This window comes from Coloeus monedula (genome assembly GCF_965178545.1).
Source record: "Coloeus monedula genome assembly, chromosome: 23".
Classification (NCBI taxonomy): Eukaryota; Metazoa; Chordata; class Aves; order Passeriformes; family Corvidae; genus Coloeus; species Coloeus monedula.
The window spans coordinates 4,902,722-4,927,978 of NC_138803.1; the positions used below are offsets into that span (position 1 = coordinate 4,902,722).

Sequence of the window (25,257 nt, forward strand, 5' to 3'; positions counted from 1 at the left end):
AGGGCAGGGCTTATTGCAGTGATTAATTAGCTTTGTTTTGAAACAAGGAGCAGCAGGAGGAGGAGGAGGAGGGGGAGGAGGGGGAGGAATTGTTGCCGAGCGCCAGAGCCGCGTGTGCGCCGAGCCCGCCGTGCTCGGCTGCCAGAGAAAGACGTGATTGTTGTCACCGTGCCTCGCTCGCAGCCCTCCCAGTGCTCCCAGCCCTCCCAGTGCTCCCAGCCCTCCCAGCCCTCCGCCCCCCGCGCTCCCACCGCTCCCAGCAACAAAACCCCCGCGCCCCGACCGGGCTCGCTCGAGGAGGAGGAGGAGGAGGAGGTGGAGGAGGAGGAGGAGGAGGAGGAGGGAGAGAGAAGCCAGAGAGAAACTTGTGCTGGGGATTAAGAGAGGCAGGAGGAGGGAGAGGTGCGCACAGGTAAGCTCTGGGCAGGTGTTTCCCCCCCGGGCTCTTCTCACCTCGCCTGAGCTTCCCACCCAGGACGCCGCCACGCTCCTGCCCTCTCCAGCCTCCCTTCCATCCCAAAAAACATCTGTTCTCCCTCTTTTCCCCCCTCTCCTCTTGGTTCTTCTGTCCTGCAGCGCTCGGGAGTCTTTGTTCTCTCCCTCTGCCCCGGTTGCAGGAGTTTCTCTCGGCGTGGGGTGGAGAATGGGGGGGTTTGGGGGCTGTGGGGTCACAGGGAAGTCCCGGGGGTGTGACAGCGCTGCGGCCACTGCCAGGCGCTTTTTGGGGGGACCCTTTGTGTGTCCCCCACTCCACCTGTGCTCCCCCACACCCCAAACCTCAGCACGTTCCGCTCAGCAGCCAAACTGGGAGGGTCGGGGGGGCTGCAAAGCCCAAACTGGGGGCGTCGGGGGCCAGAACCGGGGGACCCCTGGGAGCTGCACAGCCCCAGCCATGCCCGGGGCAATCCCCAGCCTTGGGAAGAAGGAGGGAAAACAAGCAAGGAAAGGGAGAGGCTGAGAGGGGAAAGGACCCCTCCGGAGCCAGGAATGCCACCAGGAATGTCACCTCCGGGGACATCGGGGCACCTCGTCCTGCCTGGGGCAGGGGCTGCGGAGACGGACGGGGCTTGGAGGGGCTCTGGGGGGCTGCTCCCGTCTCCCCGTACCCGACTGGGAACAGGGAATTTCGGAGAGGACCGGAGCGAGGTGGGAGCGAGCAGCCCGACAGCTCCAGGGCCACTTCCAGCGGGCTGCGTTTCAGCCCAAAATGTAGCTGGTAAAGCCCTTCTTTCCTGCCTGCACCGCACCGAGCATTCCCAGGGAATTCAATCCCACTTTTCCTGCCCGGAGCCAGCTCAGCTCCAGGTGGGCGGGGAGGTGCAGCCCCCTCCCCGCGCCCCCCAAAGTGAGGGTCCCGTTTGGAGCCCGCTCTTTGTCCCCGCTCGGGGAGGAGACGATGAGAGGAACAACCGGGAAATGATCGCCGAAATCCTGGGAAAAGGCTTTTTGTTGCTTGGAAGAGGCTCATCCCAAACCTGCCCTTCCCCGCCGGCTGGAGAGGTTTAGGGAAAAGCAGCTCCGAAGTGAAACATGGGAATTCATCCCCCCGGCGCTGCGGGCGAAGCGCGCGACACGTGAGGGCTCGGGAACTTCCCTGGGATCCCGCGATCCCGGCCCTGCCTCGTGTGGCCCCCGTGGCATCCCAGAGCTGCCACCCGGGAAGCGCAGCGCCCTTTCCCGGGACAGCCAGAATGCGGGAATGCTGTCGCTGCTCCCGGGAGAACGAGGGATCAGCGCTTCCAGCCGGGGAGAGATAAAAGCGCAGCCGTGGGAGGTTTCCTCTGCCCTTGGAAGAGGCTGGAGAGGAGGGAACGAGGCGTCGGAGCCGCTTCCCACCCTGAGGGAAAAGCGGAGTGGGGCGAGGCTGCTGCGTGGGGTGGGAGGAGGGAGCGGGGCGCGTGTGGGGTCCGGGCCGGCGGCGCTTTGGCAGCGGCTCCTGCCGGGATTCGCTTTTGTCCCTGTCCAGCCATTCCCGCTGCGTGTGGCAGCGGGATCCGAGCCGGGAGCGGCGCTGGGAAGTGTCGGGACACGCAGAGAGGGGAGGAATTGCTGCCAGGGAGAAGGCAGCGGGAAGGTGCTCCCTGCCAGGGCCGCCTTCCCACGGGCGCTGCTGCCGGAGGAGGGGGCAGAGGGCGGGATGAGCCTTTGGGAAGGATCCCGGGGACTGTGGCATCGCTCCTGGCACGCAGGAGCCCGGCGGGGGTCACCCAGCCCCGCATGGACACAGCGCCTTCCCAGCGGGAATGCGGCGGGACCAAGTCCCGGCTCCAGCCCGGCTCCGCTGCTCACTGGGAAAGGGCTGGGAAAGGGCTGGGAAAGGGCTGGGAAAGGGCGAGAACCGCGGGGTTGTTGCATCAGGGCTGCGTCTCCCAGGGGACCCCTGGGTGACAGCCTGGCTGCCCACTCTCTTTTCCACGATTCCCAGCGCTCCAGAGCTGCTGGAGAACGAGCTCCGTGTTGGGCCAGGCTCTTGCAGAGCCACGAGCGGTGTTGGACGCGAGGGAAGCCAAGGAAGGAGCTTTGCCGGATCCTTGTGGTTATTTTTATCTCGCTCTCCTTGTTCTCCTCCAACACTCCCGTTCCCAGGCAGGGAGGGGGCTTTTCCCCCACCAGGAATGACGGGAATTGAGGGACGGTGTGAGAGGAGCTAACAACGAGCTGGAAAGGGGCTCTGCTCCAGCCATCCGGGCTTTTCCTCCCTCTCCCAGAGCTAAAATTCCCTTTATCCCTCCGCGGGAGCAGATCTTGGACAAATATCCGGATCCAGCTGCTCCCTGCTCCCCTCACTGTCGCAGGAAGCACCCGAGGGGCAGCGCGGGGACCTCTGATGGTGACAAATCCCCCCCGGTGACCTTTGCACGGCTCCTTCTCGCCCTGGGCTGGCGGCTTCTCCCTGCCCTTGGCACCCATCCCGGGGCTGGCAGCCGGCGCTGCTGGGAGCTGGGGGTTACTGGGATGCAGGGAAGAGAAACTATGTGCAAAGCAAACCCCAGCGGCATTCGGGGCTGGAATTTCCAGCTGTTGCGCCGGGGGGTTTTTTTGTCCATTGTAAAGGGGGATGGCTGAGGAAGCAGCTGCCTCCTTCTGGGAAAAACCCCGGCATCTGTTGGGTGCCTCGGCCTTGCAGCCAGGCCAAGCTCAGCGGCTCGGGAGGTGTCAGGACTGGTTTTATCCATGAATTGAGCCTTTTTTCCACGCCAGGCCCTCGGTTTCCTGAATTCCTGCGTTGCTCCATGACTTAACTTTGTTCCAGTGGCTCGGATTCCTTGTGGGCAGCTGGAATCGGAGCTGTGCCGTCCGTCGGGAGCGACGGCAAAGCTTGGGAGGGGAGGTTGGCTGTGCTGGGGCTCTGGTTGCTGCTCCTGCAGGATCAGGGGGTGGGATTTGGGAATTTGGCTCCTGGCACTCACGCCAGTAAATCCAACTGGATGGAGAACAGACTTCCAAATGTTCCAGGTCCGGGGAGAGCTGGCTTGGAACCTTCCAGAGGGTTGGAGACGATTGTGATGCTTGTGGTGGCCTCGGGCTCGTTGCATCCCTGGTTTTTTGGGAATGTCACTGGTTTCCTGCAGTTTGCTTAGAAGTGGGTCCTGCTTTCCCCAGGCAGGCTGGGGCCCGGCATCAGAGGAGGGCGGTGGCAGTGCCACGGAGCTGGGACAGTCCCCGCGGGGATGTGGGGTGGATAAAAGGGGCCGCGTCCACCTCCCGCCACTTCCCATCTGTGCCGACAAAATCCCACAGGATGCCATCACTCTCCAGCCGGGATTCCTGGCTCTGGTGGCTGTTCCCGCTCTGTGCCGAGTCCCCGAACATCTGGGATGTCAAATCCTCGTGCGGAGGGGACGGGGCAGGCTCAGGCAGCTCCTGCTGCCAGCGGGGTGACAGCGCTGCCCTGTGCCCTGCCCTGCTGGGACATTGCTGGGTGGCCTGAGCGGATCCAACACCTGGATCACAGCATGTCCTGGCTGGAATATTGTGTCCTGGATGGAATAGCAGCTCCCATCTGGGATATCACCTCCCAGCTGGAATATCATGTCCCAGCTGCTTCCTCCCCTCCTCACCAGGCCAAACTCAGCCCTCAGCCCCCGCCGCTCCCTCAGGAGTTTGTGGGGATTAAAATTCAGGTTCTGGAGCAGAGGAAAAACCCCATGGCAATCTCTAGGACCTCATGGAAAGCTCTGGGACAACGTGGAGCAAGATCCATGTGCTGTGGCTGGGAAAGGAGCGGGATGCTGATGGAATGGGATGACGGAGGAATAGGAAGGGCACTGCACAAACACATCCCTGTCACGGATTTTCCCGTTCTCCGGACACCGAATCCGGAATGCGGGGACAGGAGCGCGTCCATCCCCAACCAGGACCTGCCGCAGGATCAGGATCCGGCAGCTTTGGGCTCCGCTGGCTCCTTCCCTGCTCCTCCCTTCCCCCAGCGAGATGCCAGAGCCCTGATGGAAAGCAGCCGGCTCGGGAGGCGTGCGGGGTTAACCAGAGCCAGATGGGAGCCCGGAGGAGCAGGCTGGGCCCGCAGGGGGGAGCGAGAACGGGATCTTTTCCTGGAGAAAGTCAATTCCTTGGAGCCTCAGGAAAGCACGCGATGGCTTCAAAGGGAGCCGGGTTGGCAGAGGCGGCCCTGGAAGCGGGTGGCCCGTCCAGGGTGGGATGCAGATCCCGCCGGGAAGCAACAGGGGGTTGGTGCTGCCCCGTCCCTGCGGTTCCCAGGTTGGGTGGGGGCTTTTCCCCCTCCAGGGATGATGGAAACTGGGGGCTCCAGATGTGGGGAGAGATGGAAATGGTCAGGCAAGGGAAGATGGGCAGCGAATCCCACTCTGCTGTGCTGGATGGGAGAGCTGGAAGTGCCTGATTTCCCTCTAAAATTGGCACCAGCAGCTCCGGCACCACCGAAGGCTTCTCCCATCCCGGCAGCACTTTCCCTTCCATTTCCCCTTCTTCCTCTGGTTTTCCTCATTTTCCTCCCTCTCCTCTGTCTCCACTCCCCTTCCCACTCTCCCTCTGCCTTGCCCTGCATCCAGCTCGGCTCTGATCCCTCCAGGGTGATGAATCCCACCGGGAAAAGCCTGGAGAGCCCCCCGAGGTCTGTGCCCAGGAATCCCACCCCGATCCCGGCCTGCTCCAGCTGGGGAATGTGGGAGCATCCAAACACCTCCTGCACGGGGAGCTCCTCTGCTGGATCCCTCCATCCTCCAAGGCAGCAGCCAGAGAATTCCCAGAAAATCTGGCCAGGATGATCAAGGAACTGCTGTTCCAGGGAGGAGCAGGGATGGGACAGGAGGATAAGGACCCAGAGAAGAGGGAGAGGTGACCAGGGATGATGTCCAGGAGAAACTCCCTGACTTGGGGCACACAGACCTCGCCTGATCCCTCCCAGTCTCCCACTGTGTCTCTTCCCAAATAATCAATGGGACTGGAGGGGCTGGACGGGTTCTGACGGCAGCACAGGGAGCTGTGGATCCCAACCCCTCCGGTGTTCCGACTTTGGAATGCCCTTTTCATCCCAGGGGCTGTTCTTCCTCCTGGGGCCATCCACCTCTCCTGCCCCGTTAACCGCTGCCGGATTCCCGACGCTTTTCCGCAGCCAATTTCCTGCGGAGTCACTGATTCGCTGGCTCGAGTGCCAAATGAAGCCCAAACCCTCAAGGTGTCCGGAGGGCTGATCCATCCTTCGGGAAGAGAGGATGGAAGAGTTCTCCAGGGAGGATCAGTGGAAAAATGGAATAAAACCCCAGATTGAACCAAAACCAACATTCCCCATGGATAACGGTGAGGCAGAGGGAGGATCCCGGGGATAATGGTGAATGAAAGAGGGATCTCATGGATATTGGTGAGCCTGAGAGAGGAATTCCATGGATATTGGTGAGCCTGAGAGAGGAATTCCATGGATAATGGTGAGCCAGGAAGAGGAATTTAATGGATAATGGTGAATGAGAGAGAGGGATCCCATGGATAATGGTGAGCCAGAGGAATTCCATCGATAATGGTGAGGCAGGGAGAGGGATCCCATGGATACTGGTGAATGAGAGAGAGGGATCCCATTGATAATGGTTGAGGTAGGGGGGGGATCCCACGGATAATGATAAGCAAGGGAGAGAAATTCCATGGATAATGGTGAGCCAGGAAGAGGAATTTAATGGATAATGGTGAATGAGAGAGAGGGATCCCATGGATAATGGTGAGGCAGGGAGGGATCCCATGGATAATGGTGAGGCAGGGAAGGATCTCATGGATAATGGTGAGCCAGAGGAATTCCATGGATAATGGTGAGCCAGGGATAGGGACCTCAGGGACTCCTGCCCTGGAGAGGGGTTGGATTTGAGGACGACTTCCAAAGGGAAGGAGAGCGGAAGGGAGGTGACAAAGGGACAAATCCCTGCACGCCAGCAGCGGGGAGGCGACAATTCCTCAACCAGCCCTTTCCCAACCCCCCCTCTCCTTCCCTCCCTTCAGGAAAACTCCTGGACCATGAAGGTGGCCCTGGCGTTGCTTCTCCCACTCGTGCTCGCCCTGGTGCCGCCGGTGAGCGGGCAGCGGCGCAAACCCCCCCGCAGACCCACCCGGCCGCCCGCGCCCTTCGAGGAGCCCGTGGAGCCCACGGAGCTGCCGCCTCCCCTCCCTCCGGGCCCTCCATCCGTGTTCCCCGACTGCCCTCGGGAATGCTACTGCCCGCCGGACTTCCCGTCGGCGCTGTACTGCGACAGCCGCAACCTGCGCACGGTGCCGGTGATCCCGCCCCGCATCCACTACCTGTACCTGCAGAACAACTTCATCGCCGACCTGCCCGAGGAGTCCTTCCGCAACGCCACCGGCCTCAAATGGGTCAACCTGGACAACAACCGCATCCGCAAGGTGGACAGGAGGGTGCTGGAGAAGCTGGAAAACCTCATCTTCCTCTACATGGAGAGGAACCAGCTGAAGGAGGTGCCCGCCTTCCTGCCGCCCAACCTGGAGCAGCTGCGGCTCAGCAGGAACCAGATCTCCAAGATCCCCGCCGGCGTCTTCAACAAGCTGGAGAACCTGGTGCTGCTGGACCTGCACCACAACAAGCTGAGCGACGGCGTCTTCAACAAGAACACCTTCAAGGGGCTCAAGAACCTCATGCAGCTCAACCTGGCCCACAACATCCTGAGGAAGATGCCCCCCGGTGTGCCCAGCGCCATCCACCAGCTCTTCCTGGACAGGAACAACATCGAGGACATCCCCAGCGATTATTTCAAGGAGTTTCCCAACCTGGCCTTCATCCGGCTCAACTACAACCAGATCTCGGATAAGGGGCTGCCCAAAAATTCCTTCAACCTCACCAACCTGCTGGTGCTGCACCTGGCCCACAACAAGCTCACCAACGTGCCCTTCATCAGCGCCAAGCTGGAGCACCTCTACCTGAACAACAACTCCATCGAGAGTGAGTCCTGCTGCTTGGGTGGGGTCTCTGGGGTGGTTTTTGGGGAGAAAAACCTTGGAAAGGTCGTTTCTCACCCGGTGGGATGTGATCCCTTCAGCGGTGGTGGGATGAGGCGGGAGCTACAAGGGTGGAGGGAGGATCTGGGTGGAAGGGGAGGAGCAGAGTGGAATCCCCTCTGTGCTGCAGGACTTGTCCCGGTTGTCTTCTTCGGGGCCACCTGCTCTGGGAAGGGCTCTTTCCCTGGCATAAATCGGGATCTTTAAGAAGAGCCTGGGCACGTATTTTAGGAACAGATGCCAAACACACGGCTCAGGATGGTGAGGAAATCACCCGGCTCTGCTCCCGAGCGGAGCTGTGTGGGGAAGGAGCGGGGAGAACGAGGCTGCCATGGAGGCAGAGAAGCCAGGGCCATTCCAGGGAAATCCAGCTGCAATTCCATGGGAGAGGAGCCTGGGATGTGTGGGAGCACAGCGAGCACAGAGGAGGAGACAGAATCCCACTGACTTCCAGTTCAGATTTCCAGGGCCTAAAGGGGCTCCAGGAGAGCTGGAGATAGACTTAGGATGAGGGATGGAGGGACAGGATGCAGGGAATGGCTTCCCACTGCCAGAGGGCAGGGATGGATGGGATATTGGGAAGGAATTCTGCTCTGGGAGAGAGGTGAGGGGCTGGGATGGAATTCCCAGAGGAGCTGTGGCTGCCCCATCCCTGGGAGTATCCAAGGCTGGGTTGGAGCACCCTGGGATGGTGGAAGGTGTCCCTGCCCATGGCGGGGGTGGCACTGGGTGAGCTTTACAGTCCCTTCCAACCCAAACCATTCCAGGATTCCTGGTCTCCCCAGATGTTCCCGCTGTTAGAGCTCCAGGACCCTGCTGCGATCACATCTGCCTCCAACCCTCGTTAATCTGAATTTCAATCAAACACCATCAAATTTGAGCCGGGGGGGGGGGGGGGACCTTGGGATGCAGGTGGTGACTCCTGCTGGCTTCCCACATCCCCAGCATCCCGATCCTGCCGGCGTTTCCCATGGAGAGAAATCCCACGCACGCCCTGGCCCAGCTTTTCCTCGCCTGTTTTGCCCAGTTTTCAGAAGGTTTCCATCCCCGGAGCTGGGTGCTGACATCAGAATCCCGCTGTTTATGTCCCATAACGTGAAATTCCAGAGGCGAGCAACGAGCCGGGTGCTGACGTTATCTCCGGCGTGACAGGGCTGGAGCGGGATTCCTTGATGGTTTTTTTGGGAAGCTCGGGGCTGGCTCGGCAGGTTCCGGGAGAGGGATTGATCCCTTTTCTCTCTGGAATGCCACCGCATCCGGAGGAACGTGACCTACTTCGCTCCTGATCAAAAGCCAGATCTTTCCTCTCTCTGGGGCTTCGGGAACAGCCTGGGATTGACCCTTTTGGTAGCAAAACAACCCCAATTTGGGGTTCAACAACAGCGGGGGGCTCAAGAATCCCTCTCCACATTCCCTTTTCCCTAAAGGGCATCCCGCCATTCCTCTCCTCTCCACAGAAATCAACGGCACGCAGATCTGCCCCACCTCGCTGGTGTCCATCCAGGATTTCTCGCCCTCCGACCTGGACAGTGTCCCCCGGCTCCGCTACCTGCGGCTGGACGGGAACCTCCTGAAGCCGCCAATCCCGCTGGACCTGATGCTGTGTTTCCGCCTCCTGCAGTCCGTGGTGTTTTAGCCCAGCCCTGCCTCTCCCAGGCCCGGCTTTGCTCGGACATTTCCCCCCAGCCCCGGCAGCGTTGGACACGCGGGACCCTCTCTCCTCCCTCTCCCCCTGCTCACTCCCCGCCTCCATCCCTCTCCCCTTTTCCCCCTTTCCCCCCCCTGCGGGGACACTCGTGGCTCCTTGGGGACCGCTCTCTGCAGGTGTCCCAGCTGCCACCCCAGGTCACAGCTGCCGGTCCTTGTCCCCCAGGCTGAGCCCGGAACCGCCTCCGCCTCTCCCGTCCCCAGCCAGCGGAGTTCCGGAGGGTTGGATTCGGTTCGGATGGAGCTGCCGGGCTCGGGGCGTGTCCCTGCTCCCTGAGGGTGTCCCTGAGGACGATTCCCGGTGGGTTGGGGAGCGGGAATGGGCGGTGCCGCGCGGGTGGGATCCGTGGAAGCGGAGGGAGGATGGATCCGGAGGATCTGGGAATGAGGCAGCCGCGGATCGTGGCCAGAGCAGCACCCCAGGGGATGGGGACATGCTCCTGTCACCGCGGCCCTTCTGGAGGGCTTTGGCTCCACGTTTTTCTGGAGGAGGATCTAAATCCCTCCTGGAGCTGGGCGTTTGCCGGGATGGAGCAGGGAGGGTGTCCTGCCCCTGGATCCTGCGCCCGGTGTGGGCCACGCCTTCCCGCATCCCCCTCGGTCCCTTCCCGGTTTCAAATCCCCCCATCCCAGCACCGATCCATGGGGCCACAGCCGCATCCCAGCATTCTGCGTCCACATCCATGGGATCACAGCCCCATCCTGAATCCTTCCCTCTGAGCTGGGGGGATGCAGGGCCCACAGCCCGATCCCAAAATCCTGCGCACTTCCCTGTAAAATCTGGGATCGAGGGCACATCCATGGGCTCACAGCTTCATCCCAAAATCCTGCATCCTTCCCACTGAGCTCTGAGGATTCAGGGCCACATCCACGGCTCAGTTTCCCTCCGGAGCTAATCCCACATGACCGGGTTTTGCCTTTTTTTTTTTTTTATTAGAAATAAAAGGAAGGGAGAAGAAAAGGGAAGAATTACCCTTTAGAAGAGCTATTTTTATCCCTTCTCTTCCTCACATGTATCGCTTCCCCCTTTGATAGCTGTACCTGCATTTATAGGGTGTCCGGGTTTTGGGGGGATTATTCTCTTCTTTTCTTCCCGAGTCTCAGGATTTGGATTTAAAGGCCGAGCATTAGAGGGAGAAAAAAGGAAAAAAAAGAAAAAAGAAAAAAAGATTCAAAATCCAACTGCAACGAGCATTAAATAAACCAAAGAAAGCTCCTTTCAGCAGAACTGACCCTTCCTGGGACGGCCACGGACGGGCACCGTGTCCTTCTCCCCGGGGATGGCACAGGGATGCTCCCCCCTTTTTCCATTCATTAAAACCCCGTGCTAATTAAGGAGGTTTTTTCCTGACGATAAAATCTCCTTTCGGGCTCTCCCTGCAGTTGGGTGGGACAGGATCCAGCCCTGAACCCGGATGGAACCCCCCTGGATGTATTTATATGATGTGTATATAGACTGGTAGAATGTACAGATATTCCTAGAGCCACGTGTACCTCCCGACCCAGCAACTTCATGGGATTTTCACTCCCACTCCCCGCAGCAGTGGAAATAAAATCATTCACAAGGGACCCCGAAGCCTCTGCCCGATCCATCCTCGCCTTCCTCAGGCGCTGCCGCATCCAGGAGCAAAATTTCCTCGCCTGGAAGCAACTTCCCCAACGTTTTGGGGTGTTGGGGGTGTTTGGGGTTTAGTGGTGCTGGATTTGGGGAGGAATTCTTGGCTGGGAGGGTGGGGAGGGGTTGGGCTGGAATTCCTGGAGAATCTGTGGCCGCCCCATCCCTGGAAGTGTCCAAGGCCAGATTGGAGCAACCTGGGATAATGGGAAGCGTCCCTGCCCATGGGATGGGATGGGATTTAAGGTCCCTTGACCCCAAACCAGGGTTTTGACGGGTTGGGCTCACAGCTCTGGTGTCAAAGCTGGTGTCACACCTGTTGCTAGCCAGGTTCATGCCCTAACGAGCATCCCTGCTAATTAGGAGAGCCTCATCTTGGCTGCAGCCCCCGGGGCCCTGAGCGTCACTGACAACCACGAGCTGCCCCCATGGCACCGGGGGAAGCCCTACAAACCTCCCCGGGGTGATTTTCCCAACGGGAGCAGCCGGGAGGATCCTCAGGGAACGCACGGGGAGGGGGATCCGTGGCGGGGCTCGGGCTGCGCGTGTTCCCGCACGAGTGGGGTGGGCGGCGGCAGCGGCTGCTCCTTCTGCCCGTCCCCAAAACCCGCTCCTGCTGCTGCTCTCCCCACGTGAATCCCGAGCGGAGAGGGAGGACGGGTGTGGGAGAAGGTGTGAGGATGTGGGATGAGGCGGGGGGCCGCTCCCGGCAGGGTTTGTGTGCGTTCGTGGTGTGCAGAGCAGGCGCAGGCACCCACCCGCCCCCCAAAATCCCGCTGTTTCGTAACCAGAGCGTGAATCCCCCGCTCCCAGGGGTGTTTTCCCTCCCTGGGGAAGTCAGATCCGTCTCCCACACGGAGATGAGCACCCCAAACCGGTTCTTGCTCCCTACAAAGCCTCGGTGTCCCCATGGGAGCGGGAGTGGGGCTCTGAGAGTGGGATGCTGCTCCTGTGGGGTCACGGGGAAGGCTGGGACCCCCTCGTTAGTGGGGCCAAGAGGGGTGGGGGCTCCTCAGCTGCTGTTCCCAGTGCTGGGAAGGGGCTGGATCCCCCAGGATTGGGTAAAGGGGGAATTCTGGCTGCCATCAATCCCCCTTGCAGCTGGTGGTCCCCCAGCCCCATTTGTGGGCGCTGAGCAGGGCCCTCCCGCGCTGAGAGGGTTGGCACCGACCCTTTGGGGTTTGCTGGGCACTCAGAGAGCTTTGGGACGGTCCTGGGGGAGCAGGGACCCTTCAGGTGACACCGTCAGTGCAGGCAATGCTGAGGGGGGACAAGGGGAGGCTGCTGCCTGTGGGGGACAAGGACAGGACATCATCGACTGGGCCAGGACAGCAAAGCAAAGACCCCAAAGACCCCCCTGTCCTGGGGACCCTTCACCCTCGGAGATCCCACTGTCCTGGGGACCCCCTCACCCTCAGGGACCCTTCACCCTCAGGGACCCTTCACCCTCAGGGACCCTTCACCCTCAGGGACCCTTCACCCTCAGGGACCCTTCACCCTCAGGGACCCCTCACCCCCCCCGCTGCCCTTGGGGACCCTTTCCTCGGGGGACCCTTCACCCTCGGGGACCCCACTGTCCTGGGGACCCTGGGCCAGCCCAGCCTTTGCCATCTCAGCAGCCGCCCCCCGGCAGCGCTGACGCCCCCCCAGCTGCCACATCGCCTCCGTCACGGTGGCCACCGAGCCGCCTAATGAGGGGCTTAACGAAGCTTAGCGGCAGCTCCGTGCTGAGCGGGGCCGGGGGTGGGGGACTCGCCGTGGGCTGGGGGCTGTGGATGCCCACGGGGGGCTGGGGGGCTGCGGGGGTGTCCCCGCTCGCCCCGCTCGCAGATGGGTGCTCCGGGAGGGTGGGTGCGTGGGGGGCGATGCGCCGGTGGCGACGGGAACGTTTTCGCGGCCGTGGGTGGGCACGAGGCTGCCCAGGAGGGGCTGCCGAGCCCACCCTGCCCGTCCCGGAGTGTCCCAGCCCTGGCGGTGACATCCCCCAGGAGGGTCGTGACCCCCCGAGCTGAGCCCTGTGTGGGGGCATCAAGGGGTCGCCCCTGCCCCCCACCCACCCCCCCGGGGTGTGTCCCACCCGACCCCAATGAGGGGAGCAGTGCTGACCTCCCCCTGCACCCACACTGCCGCCCCCTCCCCAAAAAATCCCCAGAGTGCGAAGGTTTGGAGTGCTGAGCCCTTCCGGGAGGGGAATTGGGGTGCGTGAGCTGAATGTCCCCATCCATCGGCTGGGGGGGAGGGGGTCTGTGCAGCACCCCCCAAACCCTGGGCTGGGCTGGTCACTGAGGTGACCACCCCTGGTGCTTTGGGGCACCCCTGGGGCTGGACACAGGCGGGAATCCCTCTCTGGTGGCACCGCCTGGGGCAGGGATGGCGCTGGCTCTGTCCCACCGCCCGTGGGGACACCGGGGCAGGAGGCACCGCTCACTCCCCGTCCGATCCCGCCCCATCCCGCCCCTCTCAGCCCCAGCTCGGCCTGTTGGAGCAGAGCCACCACCGGGGCCGGCTCGCCGTGGGGACAATATAAAGTCCCAGCGGGGCACCGCCGGTTTGATTGGCCGCATCCCGCCTGCCCCCGCCAGACCCCCGAGAGCAGCCCCCTCCTCCTCCTCCTCCTCCTCTCCGTGCAATAAAAGCCCTCCAGCGCTTCCCCACCGCTTCCCCAGCCCCTGGAGCCGAGCGGGGCTCTGCACGCCGAGGAGGAGGAGGGACAGGGGGTACGTCCGTGCCGGCTTCGTTTGGCTCCTCCAGAGCCCCCCGGAGCTGGGGGATGGGAGGGTCTGGGGGGGCTCAGAGTACTGGAAAAGGGCTGATCTGAGGGAAACCAGCAGGAATTCGGGAGCAGTATCCTCAGGACGGGGTGAAAAAACTCTGGGCTGGGTGGTGGATTTGGGATTTGGGTTGGGAGAGGATGGAGGGGGCTGGGACCCTCCCCTTGCTCTGCCCTGGGTGTCCCATGGGGGTGCAGCCCGGAGGGAGGGAACTCTCCTGCGGGAATGGGCCCTGGAAGGTTTGGATGTGCCGCTGCCAGGACTGGGGGTGTCCCCGTGCAGCCACACGGATCCTGTGGCCGCTGATCCCCCCAAGGATGTTGGAAAAGCAGCATCCCGGGATTTAGACCTGGATGTGGGAGCACAGGCGGGGAGCAGCAGTTCCGGGGCTCCTGGGGCTGGTTCTCCTCGGCTGCTGAGGTTGTTGGGCTACTGACCAGTTCCACCCATCGCCACAAGCGGGATCCTGACCCCCTCCCCACTTCCTGACCCCCTCATCACCTCCCGACCCCTCCCCACTTCCCGACCCCCTCCCCACACCGGCGAGGCCTGTCCTGCACAGCCGAGCGTGAAATGGGCTGAAAGAAAAGGGCCACCGAGCGTCCCCGGGGCCGGGGGCTCCCTGTCCCCCCCACCGGGGCTGGCTCCGCCACATCCCGGCCCCGCATCCCTTCCCTCGCTGCTTCCAGCGCTTGGTGACCATTCCAGGCCCCATCCCTCGGCGCGGTGACCCTGGCCAGGCGCAGGATGTGTCCCCTGGGCTGGCTGGGCGTGGCCAGCATGTGCCTGGGGACACTTTGGGCTGTCCCAGCCCAGGAGAGGAGGAAGGCGGAGAAGCCCAAAGCTGATCTGACCCTCTATGAAAACCTGGATTTGGACAACTACGACCTGACCTTGGATAACTACGGCGAGATCCTGGACCTGAGCAACTACGAGGAGCTCTACGACTACGGGGACGTTGCCCCGAAGGTGAGGGGGACGCAGGAGAGCCCCTGGGTGCATCCCGGGACAGGGATTTGGTGCCAGGGACGGACGCGGCACCGCAGGAGGAGCAGCCTTGGCACCGGCAGCCCTGGCAGCTCTCCCAGTGCTGGGGAAAGGTTTTGCCCGAGCCAAACCTCTGCCAGCTCTTTGTCCCCTGGCAGCGCTGGACGTGAGGATTCCTTCATCCCTCTGGGCAAAGAGGACGGAGGAGTTTCCTGGAGAGCTTGGAGAGCTTTCCAAGAAGGAATAAATAACCCAAACCCAGCGCCTGAAGCCCCGTACCGGTGCCACCCACCCCGGAGGGGGACAAGCCGCCCACCCTCACACCCCGGCTCTGTTTGCAGATCGAAGTTGGCACCTTGGCTCCTCGCCCCAAGGACCCCAAAAGCCTCCCAGACCGGGGTGAAACCACGGCTGGAACCCCAAAACTGCAGCCCCCGAGCGGCGCTGGCCCCGTTCCCCCAGCACCCATCCCCAGGCAGGGTGAGTTGAGTTCCCTTGGGATGCATCCCCACATCACAGGGGTGGAGTTTTGGGGGGGAAAAGAGGGAATTCTTGTGCTGCCAGCAGCTCTTTGCAGGGTTTTGGGGCTGAGTCTGCTCACACGGCGAGGCAGGAGGGCTGCAGAGAGAGAAATTTCTGCGAAAAAAATGAACCCCAGCAAAGCAGCGACACTTCAATGAGCACGGGGACAAGAGTAGCAATTAGATTAGCGACAATTAAAATCCTGGAGCGAGGCATAAATATCTTTATTCCTTTCCTGTCGCTCCAGACCAGGACAAATTAAGTGGGAGGTGAAGGGAAATTGGTGCTGAGCCGCTTTGAAGTCCCCCTTGAAGGGATGGGGAGCCTCGGGGGAGAGCGGGGTGGAGCTGGGGAGAGGAGGGTGGATCAGGGCGGGGCGGTGGGCTCGGTTTTACCCCTCCTGCCGCCCCGTGCTGGAGTTTTGGGGGGCAGCTGGGACAGATTTTTCTTGATCCAAACCCGTTTCCTTGAGTTCTGTTTCCTCCGGTGGGAAAATTAAGGGGGCCAGGATGGCCCTGGGTGTAAAAAGCCGAATTTGGGAGCTTTAATCTCCCCTTCTCCTGCAGGAGGGATTTGATCCTGAGCACCTCCTCCCGCTGCTCTGGGGGTATTTTGTGGGGTCAGGGGGCTGTGACAGCTCTGGGTGTCCCAGATCCACATCCCCATGGCAGGGTGGGCATCTCCCGCTGCTCTGGGGTATTTTGTGGGGTCGGGGATGGTTTCCATGCCCAGGGCTGACTCTGCACCCCCAGGGCTGCCCAGCTGCCTGCTCTGCCTGTGCCTCGGCACCTCCGTGTACTGCGACGACGCCGACCTGGAGCACATCCCGGCGCTGCCCCCGGACACCACGTACCTGTACGCCCGCTTCAACCGCATCGGTGCCGTCCGTGCCAGCGACTTCAGCGGGCTCGGTACGTCGGGGTCACCCGCAACCCAGAGAGAAAAACCCCCTGGCAGCAGTGTTAGAAAAAGGGAGTTGAAAATCAGAGTTTTGTTGGAAGATTCCCGCTGGCGATGGGCACAGCCGGAAAGGAATTTCTACAGTTTTGTAATTTGTTAATTAATTAGGATTTTTGATGGGTACATCTGATAGGGGATTCAGTTGTCTCACCCTTGGGTCAGCCCCACTTCTTGTGATCCCTTATTGTAGGTCCCGTGCTTAGAATAAGACTGAGCAATATTTGGGAATGTGTTTAGAAGGTCAGCTCGTTGTCCTAAAATCTGAGAGAAAGTGGGAAAAGCACGAGATTTAGTTAAGGAGCTAAATAATAGCAGTCTACAGAGCTAGGAATATATGAAAAATGCATGAAAAGCAAAAATCATCATCGGGGCAAAGGAAAAAACCAGGATTTGGAGCGGGGAACGAGGGGAATAAACCGCCCTGGCTTTGTCCCTCGTCACCTCCTCCCCTCAGAGAAGCTGAGGCGCATCGACCTGAGCAGCAATTCCATCTCGTGGGCGGACGCGGACGCGTTCCGGCTGCTGCCCAGCCTGCAGGAGCTGCTGCTGCCCGAGAACCGCCTGACGGCGCTGCCCGAGCTGCCCCGCAGCATCGTCCGCCTGGACGCCCGCCTCAACCGCATCCCCAGCGCCGGGCTGCGCCCCGAGGCTTTCCGGGTGTGTCCCGGGGGCAGCCGGGCTGCGGCTCGCCGGGCTGAGGGGTGACAGGGGTGGTGCAGAGGGGTGGGAGCAGGGGGGTTCATCTGTAGGGGAGGTCATGTCTGGGGGGGGTTCATCTCTAGGGGATTCATCTTTAGGGGATTCATCTCTAGGGGGGTCATCTCTAGGGGGGGTCATCTCTAGGGGGGTCATCTCTAGAGGGGTCATCTCTAGGGAGGTCATCTTTAGGGGGGGTTCATCTCTAGGGGGGTTCATCTCTAGGGGATTCATCTTTAGGGGGTTCATCTCTAGAGGGGTCATCTCAAGGGGGGTCATCTCTAGAGGGGTCATCTCTAGGGGGGTCATCTCTAGGGGGGTCATCTCTAGAGGGGTCATCTCTAGGGGGGTCATCTCTAGGGGATTCATCTCTAGGGGGGTCATCTCTAGAGGGGTCATCTCTAGGGGGGTCATCTCTAGGGGGGTCATCTCTAGGGGGGGTCATCTCTAGAGGGGGTCATCTTACGGGGGGGTCATCTCTAAAGGGGGTCATCTCTAGGGGATTCATCTCTAGGGGGGGTCATCTCTAGAGGGGTCATCTCTAGGGGGGGTCATCTCTAGAGGGGTCATCTCTAGGGGGGGTCATCTCTAGGGGGGTCATCTCTACGGGGGGGTTCATCTTTAGGGGATTCATCTTTAGGGGGGTTCATCTTTAGGGGATTCATCTCTAGAGGGAGGGTCATCTCTAGGGGGTTCATCTCTAGAGGGTTCATCTCCAGGGGCGTTCATCTCTAGGGTGTTCATGTCTGGGGTGTTCACGTCTAGGAAGGTTCATCTTGAGCGGGTTCATCTCCAGGATTCAGCTCTATTTGGGTTCATTTCTAGGGGGGACATCTCTGTTGGGGTTCATCTTTATGGGGTTCATCTCTTGGGGTTTATTCCCGAGGATGGTTCATCTTTATGGGGTTTAATTTCCAGGGGCGCCATCTCCAGGGGGGTCATTTCTAGGGGGTTTCATCTCTAGGATTCATCTCTAGGGGGTTCCTCTCTATTGGGCTTCATCTCTCCCTTCCTCCCCTCAGGACCTGAAGCAGCTGCAGTTCCTCCATCTCTCCGATAATCAGCTGGATTTCATCCCGGTGCCCCTTCCCGAGAGCCTGCGCTCGCTGCACCTCCAGGTGGGATGGGGTTTACCTGTACCTGCGTCTAGCAGAGCCCTCCTGGTCCTGGTCCTGGTCCTGGTCCTGGTCCTCCTTATCCTGGTCCTGGTCCTGGTCCTGGTCCTCCTTATCCTTATCCTGGTCCTGGTCCTGGTCCTTATCTTTATCCTTATCCTTATCCTGGTCCTTCTTGTCCTCCTCCTCATCCCTCTCACTCAGATTTGTCCCTTTCCCTGCACCTCCAGGTGCGATGGGGTTTACCTGTACCTGCATCTAGCAGAGCCCTCCTCCTCCTCCTCATCCTCCTGGTCCTGGTCCTGGTCCTGGTCCTGGTCCTGGTCCTCCTTATCCTTATCCTTATCCTTATTCTTATCTTTATCCTTATCTTTATCCTTATCCTTATCCTTATCCTTATCCTTGTCCTTATCTTTATCCTTTTCCTTGTCCTGGTCCTTATCCTTATCCTTATCCTTATCCTTATCCTTATCCTTATCCTTATCCTTATCCTTATCCTGGTCCTCCTTGTCCTCCTCCTCATCTCTCTCACTCAGATTTGTCCCTTTCCCTGCACCTCCAGGTCGGATGGGGTTTACCTGAGCTTAGCATATCCCTCCTCGTCCTCCTCATCCTCGTCCTCCTCATCCTCATCCTCGTCCTCCTCATCCTCCTCCTCCTCCTCCTCCTCCTCCTCCTCCTCGTCCCTCTGACTCGGACTCACCCCTCTCCCGCCCCTTCCAGAACAACAACATCCAGACGATGCACGAGGACACGTTCTGTGACAGCCAGGACCAGGGGCAGATCCGCCGGGCGCTCGAGGACATCCGCCTGGACGGGAACCCCATCAACCTCAGCCTCTTCCCCAACGCCTTCTTCTGCCTGCCCCGCCTGCCCACGGGCCGCTTCTCCTGAGTCCTTGGAGCTGGGAAAAGAGGGACAGCATTCCCAGATCCCGTCCTATCCCCTGCTGCTCCATGGAAAACGCGGTTCAGGTGGAGGTGTTTCACCCCAGTGTGAGCTCGGTGCTGGGGCAAACACAGCAGGGAGTGATAAAATAATAATAAAATGAAGATTTTAAAAGGCATTCAAAGTCTCGTTCTCAACAGCGAGAGCAGCGGGGAGCCCCAGCCCCAGCCCCAGCCCGGCTGCTCCTTCGGGAATTCGCAAAGATGGGATTTCCCTGTGTCCCGTTTCTTTCTCCATTCCCTCCCAGAGCCTCGGGAAGTTCCTGAGTTCCTGTTCAGGGTGTCCCGGACACGGATCAGGAGCTGCATTGCTCCAGGGAGGTGCTGCTTTGGCCACCTCGGGTGTCATCTGTCCCCTGGGCTGTCCCCAGGTCCCTCAGGTGGTTCCGTGTGGCACATCCAGGTGTGACATCTGGGCACATCTGGACCATCCCTGTGTGCTCCCAAAGAGGAGAAAACGGGAAATCCCAGCACAGGGCAACTGGAATCTTCCATCCCCTCATCCCAGATGCTCTGCAGTCCCGGGAACTGGGACTGGGAGCTGTCCTGGCATAAGTTGGGATCTCCAGCATCCCTGGATTTGGGAGGGCATCCCTGGGTTTGGAACTGCAGAGAAACCTGGAGATCCTCGAGTCCAACAGCCCCGCCAGGAGCAGCAGGAAAACCACTCGGATGGAGTTAAAATCTGTGGGATCATCCCAGCTTTCAACACCCAAGCAGAGCTGCCCAGTGGTGTGGGATATTTTCGATGCGATGTATTCATCCCTTATATTTTTATCCACATGTAACGAACACCATGAGGGGGATGACACATCCCCGGAGAATCCAAACCCCTGAACTGAAACCACGGAGCTCAGCCCACATCCTCGGAGCCCGGGGAGGCATCCGAAGGCGGCTGGAGAAAACCTGGGAAGAGGAACCGGCTCCTCATCCGTGGGGACCCAGAGCCCGCGGCGCTGGCACAGCACAGAGAAGAGCGTGGGCACCTCCTCTCGCCCTTTTCCATGCAAAACCCAGCTCAGGCATGGATTGTTGACCCAAAATCTTTGGGAAATGCAAATTCGGAGCTGTTTTATCCAAAATGCCAGGATTTCTCGTCGCTGTTGTTGCATCACTCTTGAGCCAGCTCTGCCTGTGGATTCGCTGTCCCCACATCCTCCTCCATCCCCACCCACCCTTCCAACACCTTCCCACCAGCCTTTATCCCGCTGATCCCACGGGATGAAGCCCCCAGCACCCTCCTCCCCAAATCCAGCTCCACCTCAGCCCCTCCAGAGCTCTGGAAAAGGTGGGACCCCCCTGTCCAATCCTGTTCCCTCCTCCCCGGGGCTGAGGGGACCCCAAGGCGAGCAGCGCCCCTAAATCTCAACTCTCCTCCAGCAAATCCCCCCTCAGAGCCCCTCACTGCTCTTGGAAAAGTTGGGATTTCTGCAAATCAGGCTCCAGCAGGATGGAATTGGCCAACTTTTCCCAACCGGGTCCTTCGCGTTCGTCCCGCTAGAGGGCAAAGGCAGAGTGCTGGGCATGCCGGACCTTCCCTCCGGCCCTCGCTCTCCCGCTTCCCTCCCTCCTGGGCCGGCTTTGGGTGTCCCGGGAATGCCCGCCGGCATTGGGAACAGCCCAGGAATTATCAGGGGAAGGGTTCAGAGGAGCTGCAGGAGGCTGGGCTGCAGCAGGAGGGCGAGGGCAGGGCAGGGATGGCTCCGGGGACTCCCGGATTTACAAAAATCCCAACTTTTCCAAGAGCAAGGCGGGGGCTCTGGGGGAGCTTTGCTGGGGGAGAGTTGAGATTGAGGGCGGGTGTCTTGCCTTGGGTGGCTTTTGTGTCCCTGTCACCCGCAGAGAGGAGGGACCAGGATGGAGCAGGAGGAACCCTGGAGAGACCCTTGGAGGGGCCGAGCTGGCGCTGATTTGGCGGCTCGGTTATTGATTATTGGGGCATTTATCGATCGCGCCCTCGTGTCCTCGCTGGGAACGGCCACCCCCTCCTGCCACTGCACCCTCCGTGGGTAGGGACCGTCCCCAGGCGCTCCTCGAGCACCGGGATCCTGTCCTGGAGCAGCCAGGAGGGCACAGAGCCCTCCGCGGGGCTGGCATCGGGGCTGGCATCGGGGCTCTGCATCGCTGTCCTCCCCTCCATCCCTCCTCCCTCGCCCGGGGAGCATCTCCGTGTGTAATTCCTGGCGTTCCCTCCCTCTCTCCCTCCTCGCTGAGCCGCTCAAGGTCACCTTCCCCCGGCGGGGCTGGATTGGCACGTATTGATCGCTCGGCTCTGGCAGCGCCGGCTCGCAGCGCTCCCGAGCCCCCGCCAGCTCAGCAGCTTGAGCTCTCGGCGAGGAGCTGCTCCATATGGGCCCCCCCTCCTCCTCCTCCTCCTCTCTCTCCTCCTCCTCCTCCTCCTCCTCCATCCCGCCCTCCCCCCTCCGCTCCCAGCCCCGGCCGTGCCTCGGGAAGCGCCACCAAAACACAGGCGGGGGATTCTCCTCATTTCCCGAGCCCTGGCGAGCGGGACCCGCTCCCTCTCTGGCTCCTGGGGGAGGTGGCACCAGCACGGCCCGGCCCTTGGGGGGGTTTAGTGGGGCTGGGACTGCGTGTGACATCCCTGGGGGTCTCTGTGTGACATCCCTGGGGGTCTCGGTGTGATATCCCTGGGGGTCTCAGTGTGACATCCCTGGAACACTCTGTGTGACATCCCCAGAGGGCTCTGTGTGACATCCCCGGGGGACTCTGTGTCTGCCCAGGAGTTCCCACTCCAACTCCACATTCCCAGTGGGAAATGAGCTCCTCCCCCGCTCCTCACCCCAATTTCTTCTCCCTTTCCCCTCACCAGGAGCAGCCGTGGTGGCCCTCGACCACCGCGTGGGGACAGAGCCGTCCCCTGGTGTCCCTTTGCAGCTCCTCAGCTGGGGTTGGGTCAGGGACGTGAAACGGGAATCAGGGGAGGGGGATGGAGGTTTTCAGCCTCCCGGGGCCCTGGAAAAGCTGGGAACATCCCACAGGGATCCCACAGGTCTCAGTCTGGGGACAGCGCTGGCCTCGGACAGGCAGCGGTGGCTTTGTCTCTCTCCTGGCTCCATGGCAGGATGGAAAAAGGCCGGAATGGGGATGCTGACAGCTCCCGGCCTGCTCCCGGCTGGAATTCACTGCTGCTGGGGAGGGAATGCTGTGGCCCGGCTCTCCGGGGCAGATAAGGGGGTTATTTATGGCCCTGGCCCCACCCCGGGCCCCGCTGGGTGCCACCGGCTGTTTGTGCCCTCGGCCAGCTCCCACTGCTGCCACCGGGGGACAATTCCATGTGTCCCACTCCCTGTCCCCATTCCCGACAGCAGGACTGGGATCAGGCTCCCCCAGAATGACCAAAACCTCCTTTTCCTGCCTCAGTCCCAGTGGGCTCCTTTGGGGTCGCTGCAGGAGTCATCAACAGCAGCCCCCTTCCTGCTCCAATCCCAGACCTTTTCCCTCTTTTTCCCCAGAGGATCCCAGCGCTGGGACTGATGAGGTGGGAGCTGGGGACGAAAGGGGCCTCCCATGAATTATCCCCGGGGTGCACACAGCTCTGGGGAAACTCAAAAAGGGGAATGGGAACAGGAGCGGGGAACAGCCTGAGCTTTTCTTCTCCCCGTTTTCCCCTTCACCACTGGAAAAAAAAAAAAATAAATAAAGGAGGAGGGAAAAATGCAGCAAAACGCAGCAAACACATTCCTTGTTTTTTTTCACATCCCCCTCCCCCTCGAATTGGGTAAAAATAATCCACAGAAATTCAGATTTCTCCTGCTCAGCCCCTTCCCCGCAGCATTCCCAAGGGATTGGGGGTTCCTGCAGCATCCCGGGGTTTTCCTGGCTTTTCCCCAGAGTGGGATCCCGTGCCCTGAGCGGCTCCGGGGTGGGAGATGTGACCCAGACGCCGCTATTTTTAGCAGCGACGTGTTAGGTCGCTTGTCAACAGGAGCCCTGACGCCTGGGAAAGGCTCCGGGATGGGAAGCGCATTTTCCTGGGAAGGGGGGCCCTGGATGAACCCGATTCCTGCTCAGGGAACAGCTCCAAGGGGGCTGGGGTTGGGGAAGGGGTTCAGGGATGCTGGGATGGGATGCAGGATTCCCGTGGAGCAGGAGGTGGTGGCCCTGTGGCAGCCAGGAGTGGCATTGTCACCTCCCCGGGGGGGTGACAGCGGTGTGGCTCCCAAAAATAGGGAATGTTTTCCTGCCCTGCTGCTGCCAAGGGGCTCCTGGATCGTGCCCCGGGACGTCCTGGAACAGGGAAAATTCTCTCCAGCACCGTTCCCAAGGGGATCGTCTCCCATCTGATCATGGAGAAATGATGAAAATGAGGAAAAAGCCGACGGGAATGGCTCTTCCGTGCCACAATCCCGGCTTTTCCAGGGAGCAGATCCAGCCTCCAGATGGGCACGAGGCTCCCCCTCACTGGGAATTCAGCGTTCCCCCATTTTTGTTTACAGATTTTTTTTTTAAATTAACCTAAATCCGAGCTCTTCCAAGCGGGATTTGGGTTGGTTTTGGGGGGGGATGCTCCTCTCGGGAGGGGTTTGGGGTGGCAGCAGCCGCCGTGTCGGGGAGCCGAGGATCCCAACGGGAGGAGGGGAGCTCTGATTGATCGGCGTCTTTTAAAATAACCACGCGGAGCCTGGATCTTCCCTTTCTGTAGGATGTGGAAAACCTGGAGAGGGGGAAGAGCGAAACAGCTCCGAGCGAGCCGAGTGCAAGGATCGCTAATTTATGATCAGAGAAACGCTGGAGTTGGAAGATTACAGGGGAAGGACCTGGAATTCAGCTGAGGAGAAATCTGTTTTCTCCAGGGCTCGGGAAAAGGCTTCCCCACTGGGGAACATTGTGGGAACGCAGAGCACGCTTAGCCCAAATTGCCACTCGAGGAATTTTTCCCGCCTGCCTCTCCCTCCCCTGGTGCTTCCAGCTGGATGGGGTGGTTTGGCTTTTCCAGCCCGAGCTGGAGAGCCGGCCCTGCCCGTGGGGATGCGATTCCCGCGAGGATTCGGGGTTGCCGCCGGCCCCGGGATTTCCCCTTTTGCGGGTTGTTTCTCGGGTTCCTTTCTTGCTGGTTCCTCTCTGCACCCAGAGCGGGGTGGGGGGATTTGGATTCCCACATCCCAGAGAATGTCCCTCGCTCAGAGGGCAGCGGACACCCCCTGGACATTCATTTTCCCCCTGGGATGAGTGACCCGCGGGTGGCGGTGAGGGACATCGCGGTGGCCGCCGCTGTGGCCGTCCCCGCGGGCTCGGGGTGGTGGCCATGAGGTAATGGGTTTTTTTTTTTTTGCCGCAGCGGGCCGTGGGCAGCTTCGCTAAGCGGCCCCGAGGAGCCGGGCGGGCACAGCGGGGTCTGTCCCCTCCCCGGTCCCCAGCAGCCAGGCTGGAGCGGGTGACAAGCGGGTGACAAGCGGGTGACAAGCGGGTGACAAGCGGGTGACAAGGGCCAGCCGAGCGCGGAGGAAAAATGAGCCCGGCGGGAGCGGGGACGGGCTCCGCATCCCAAGCGGCTGCCCGGGAAATGCCACACGGCCCCCGCCGTGAGGATCAGGGACCCGTCACCCCCCCAGAGGTGGCAGCGGAGGGGAGGTGACAGCAGCAGGAGGTGTTTGGAGAAGAGGTGGCGGAGTGGATTTGGGCGGGGCGCGGGGACAGCTTTTCCCTCCCGGGAGTTTCGCGCAGCTCCATGAACAGATTATTCTGATTATTCTGATTATTCTGATTATTCTGATTATTCTGATTATTCTGATTATTAATTAATGAAAGGACAATCAGCTCTAAGAAGGCTCTGGTCACACCCCCAGAGCTGCCGGCTCAGCCCAGCTCGGAGCCCTCATGGCACAGACGGGGTGAGATCCCTGCAGGGGAGGGAAACTGAGGCAGGGAGCCAAAGGGGCTCTTCCCAAGGACTCAGCGAACGGTGGAAGAGGAGATCAATCCCTCACACCCCGCCGTGCCTCAGTTTCCCCACAGCTTCACCCAGGTGACCCCACAGGGATGGAGAGGCTTCGGGCTGCCAGAGCTCTCCATGGGACGGGATGATTTGGCTCAAGGTCCCACTCCGCACCTTAAATCCTCTTTTTTCTCCTTAAATCTGAATTATCCCATTTCCCTGCCTGGATCCAGAGTGTCCGGGGTTTGCCGAAGGTGCCGAGGGCTGGGGACGAGGGACACCAGGGATGGACGGACACTGGGATATCCTTTGGAGAAGGAAAAGAGGGATGAGCATGGCTCCATCAGCTCATTAGCCGGCTTCTCCAAGCAGCTAATTAGGCCTGGAGAACCCTTGGAATGGCTCGGAGAATCCTTGGAATGGCTCAGAGTCCCTGGAATGGCTCATCCCGCCCTTCCCCACCCGGCCATGCCCAGATTCGGCTCACGCGGCCGCGCCGCTCCAACCCCGCCGGAGGAAATGCCCGAAAATCGATGGCTGTGCTCATGAATTATTGATCCCTGAGCCGATC

At 60.7% G+C, this 25,257-nt stretch overlaps 2 protein-coding genes across 2 annotated transcripts; both read left to right on the forward strand.

Moving 5' to 3' along the window:
* The first annotated feature begins 347 nt into the window (after nucleotides 1-347).
* Nucleotides 348-10,708, forward strand: PRELP (proline and arginine rich end leucine rich repeat protein). The gene is made up of 3 exons (XM_082296340.1): nucleotides 348-412; nucleotides 6,463-7,414; nucleotides 8,928-10,708. Exons 2-3 carry the CDS (start codon nucleotides 6,478-6,480, stop codon nucleotides 9,104-9,106), a joined length of 1,116 nt encoding a protein of 371 aa, XP_082152466.1. The 5' UTR covers nucleotides 348-412; nucleotides 6,463-6,477; the 3' UTR covers nucleotides 9,107-10,708.
* Nucleotides 10,709-14,310: 3,602 nt separating this feature from the next.
* OPTC (opticin) lies at nucleotides 14,311-18,737 on the forward strand (the record flags this gene model as incomplete). Its single annotated transcript, XM_082296076.1, has 6 exons — nucleotides 14,311-14,532; nucleotides 14,892-15,030; nucleotides 15,825-15,983; nucleotides 16,487-16,689; nucleotides 17,751-17,846; nucleotides 18,567-18,737. The coding sequence occupies 6 exons, from the start codon at nucleotides 14,311-14,313 to the stop codon at nucleotides 18,735-18,737; spliced, it is 990 nt and encodes a 329-aa protein (XP_082152202.1).
* Nucleotides 18,738-25,257: the final 6,520 nt, after the last annotated feature.

Coding starts and splice junctions, on each gene's coding strand:
- PRELP (XM_082296340.1), top strand. CDS start 6,478: ATGAAGGTGGCCCTGGCGTTGCTTCTCCCACTCGTGCTCGCCCTGGTG. Junction 7,415..8,927: donor GAACAACAACTCCATCGAGA/GTGAGTCCTGCT, acceptor TCCTCTCCACAG/AAATCAACGGCACGCAGATC.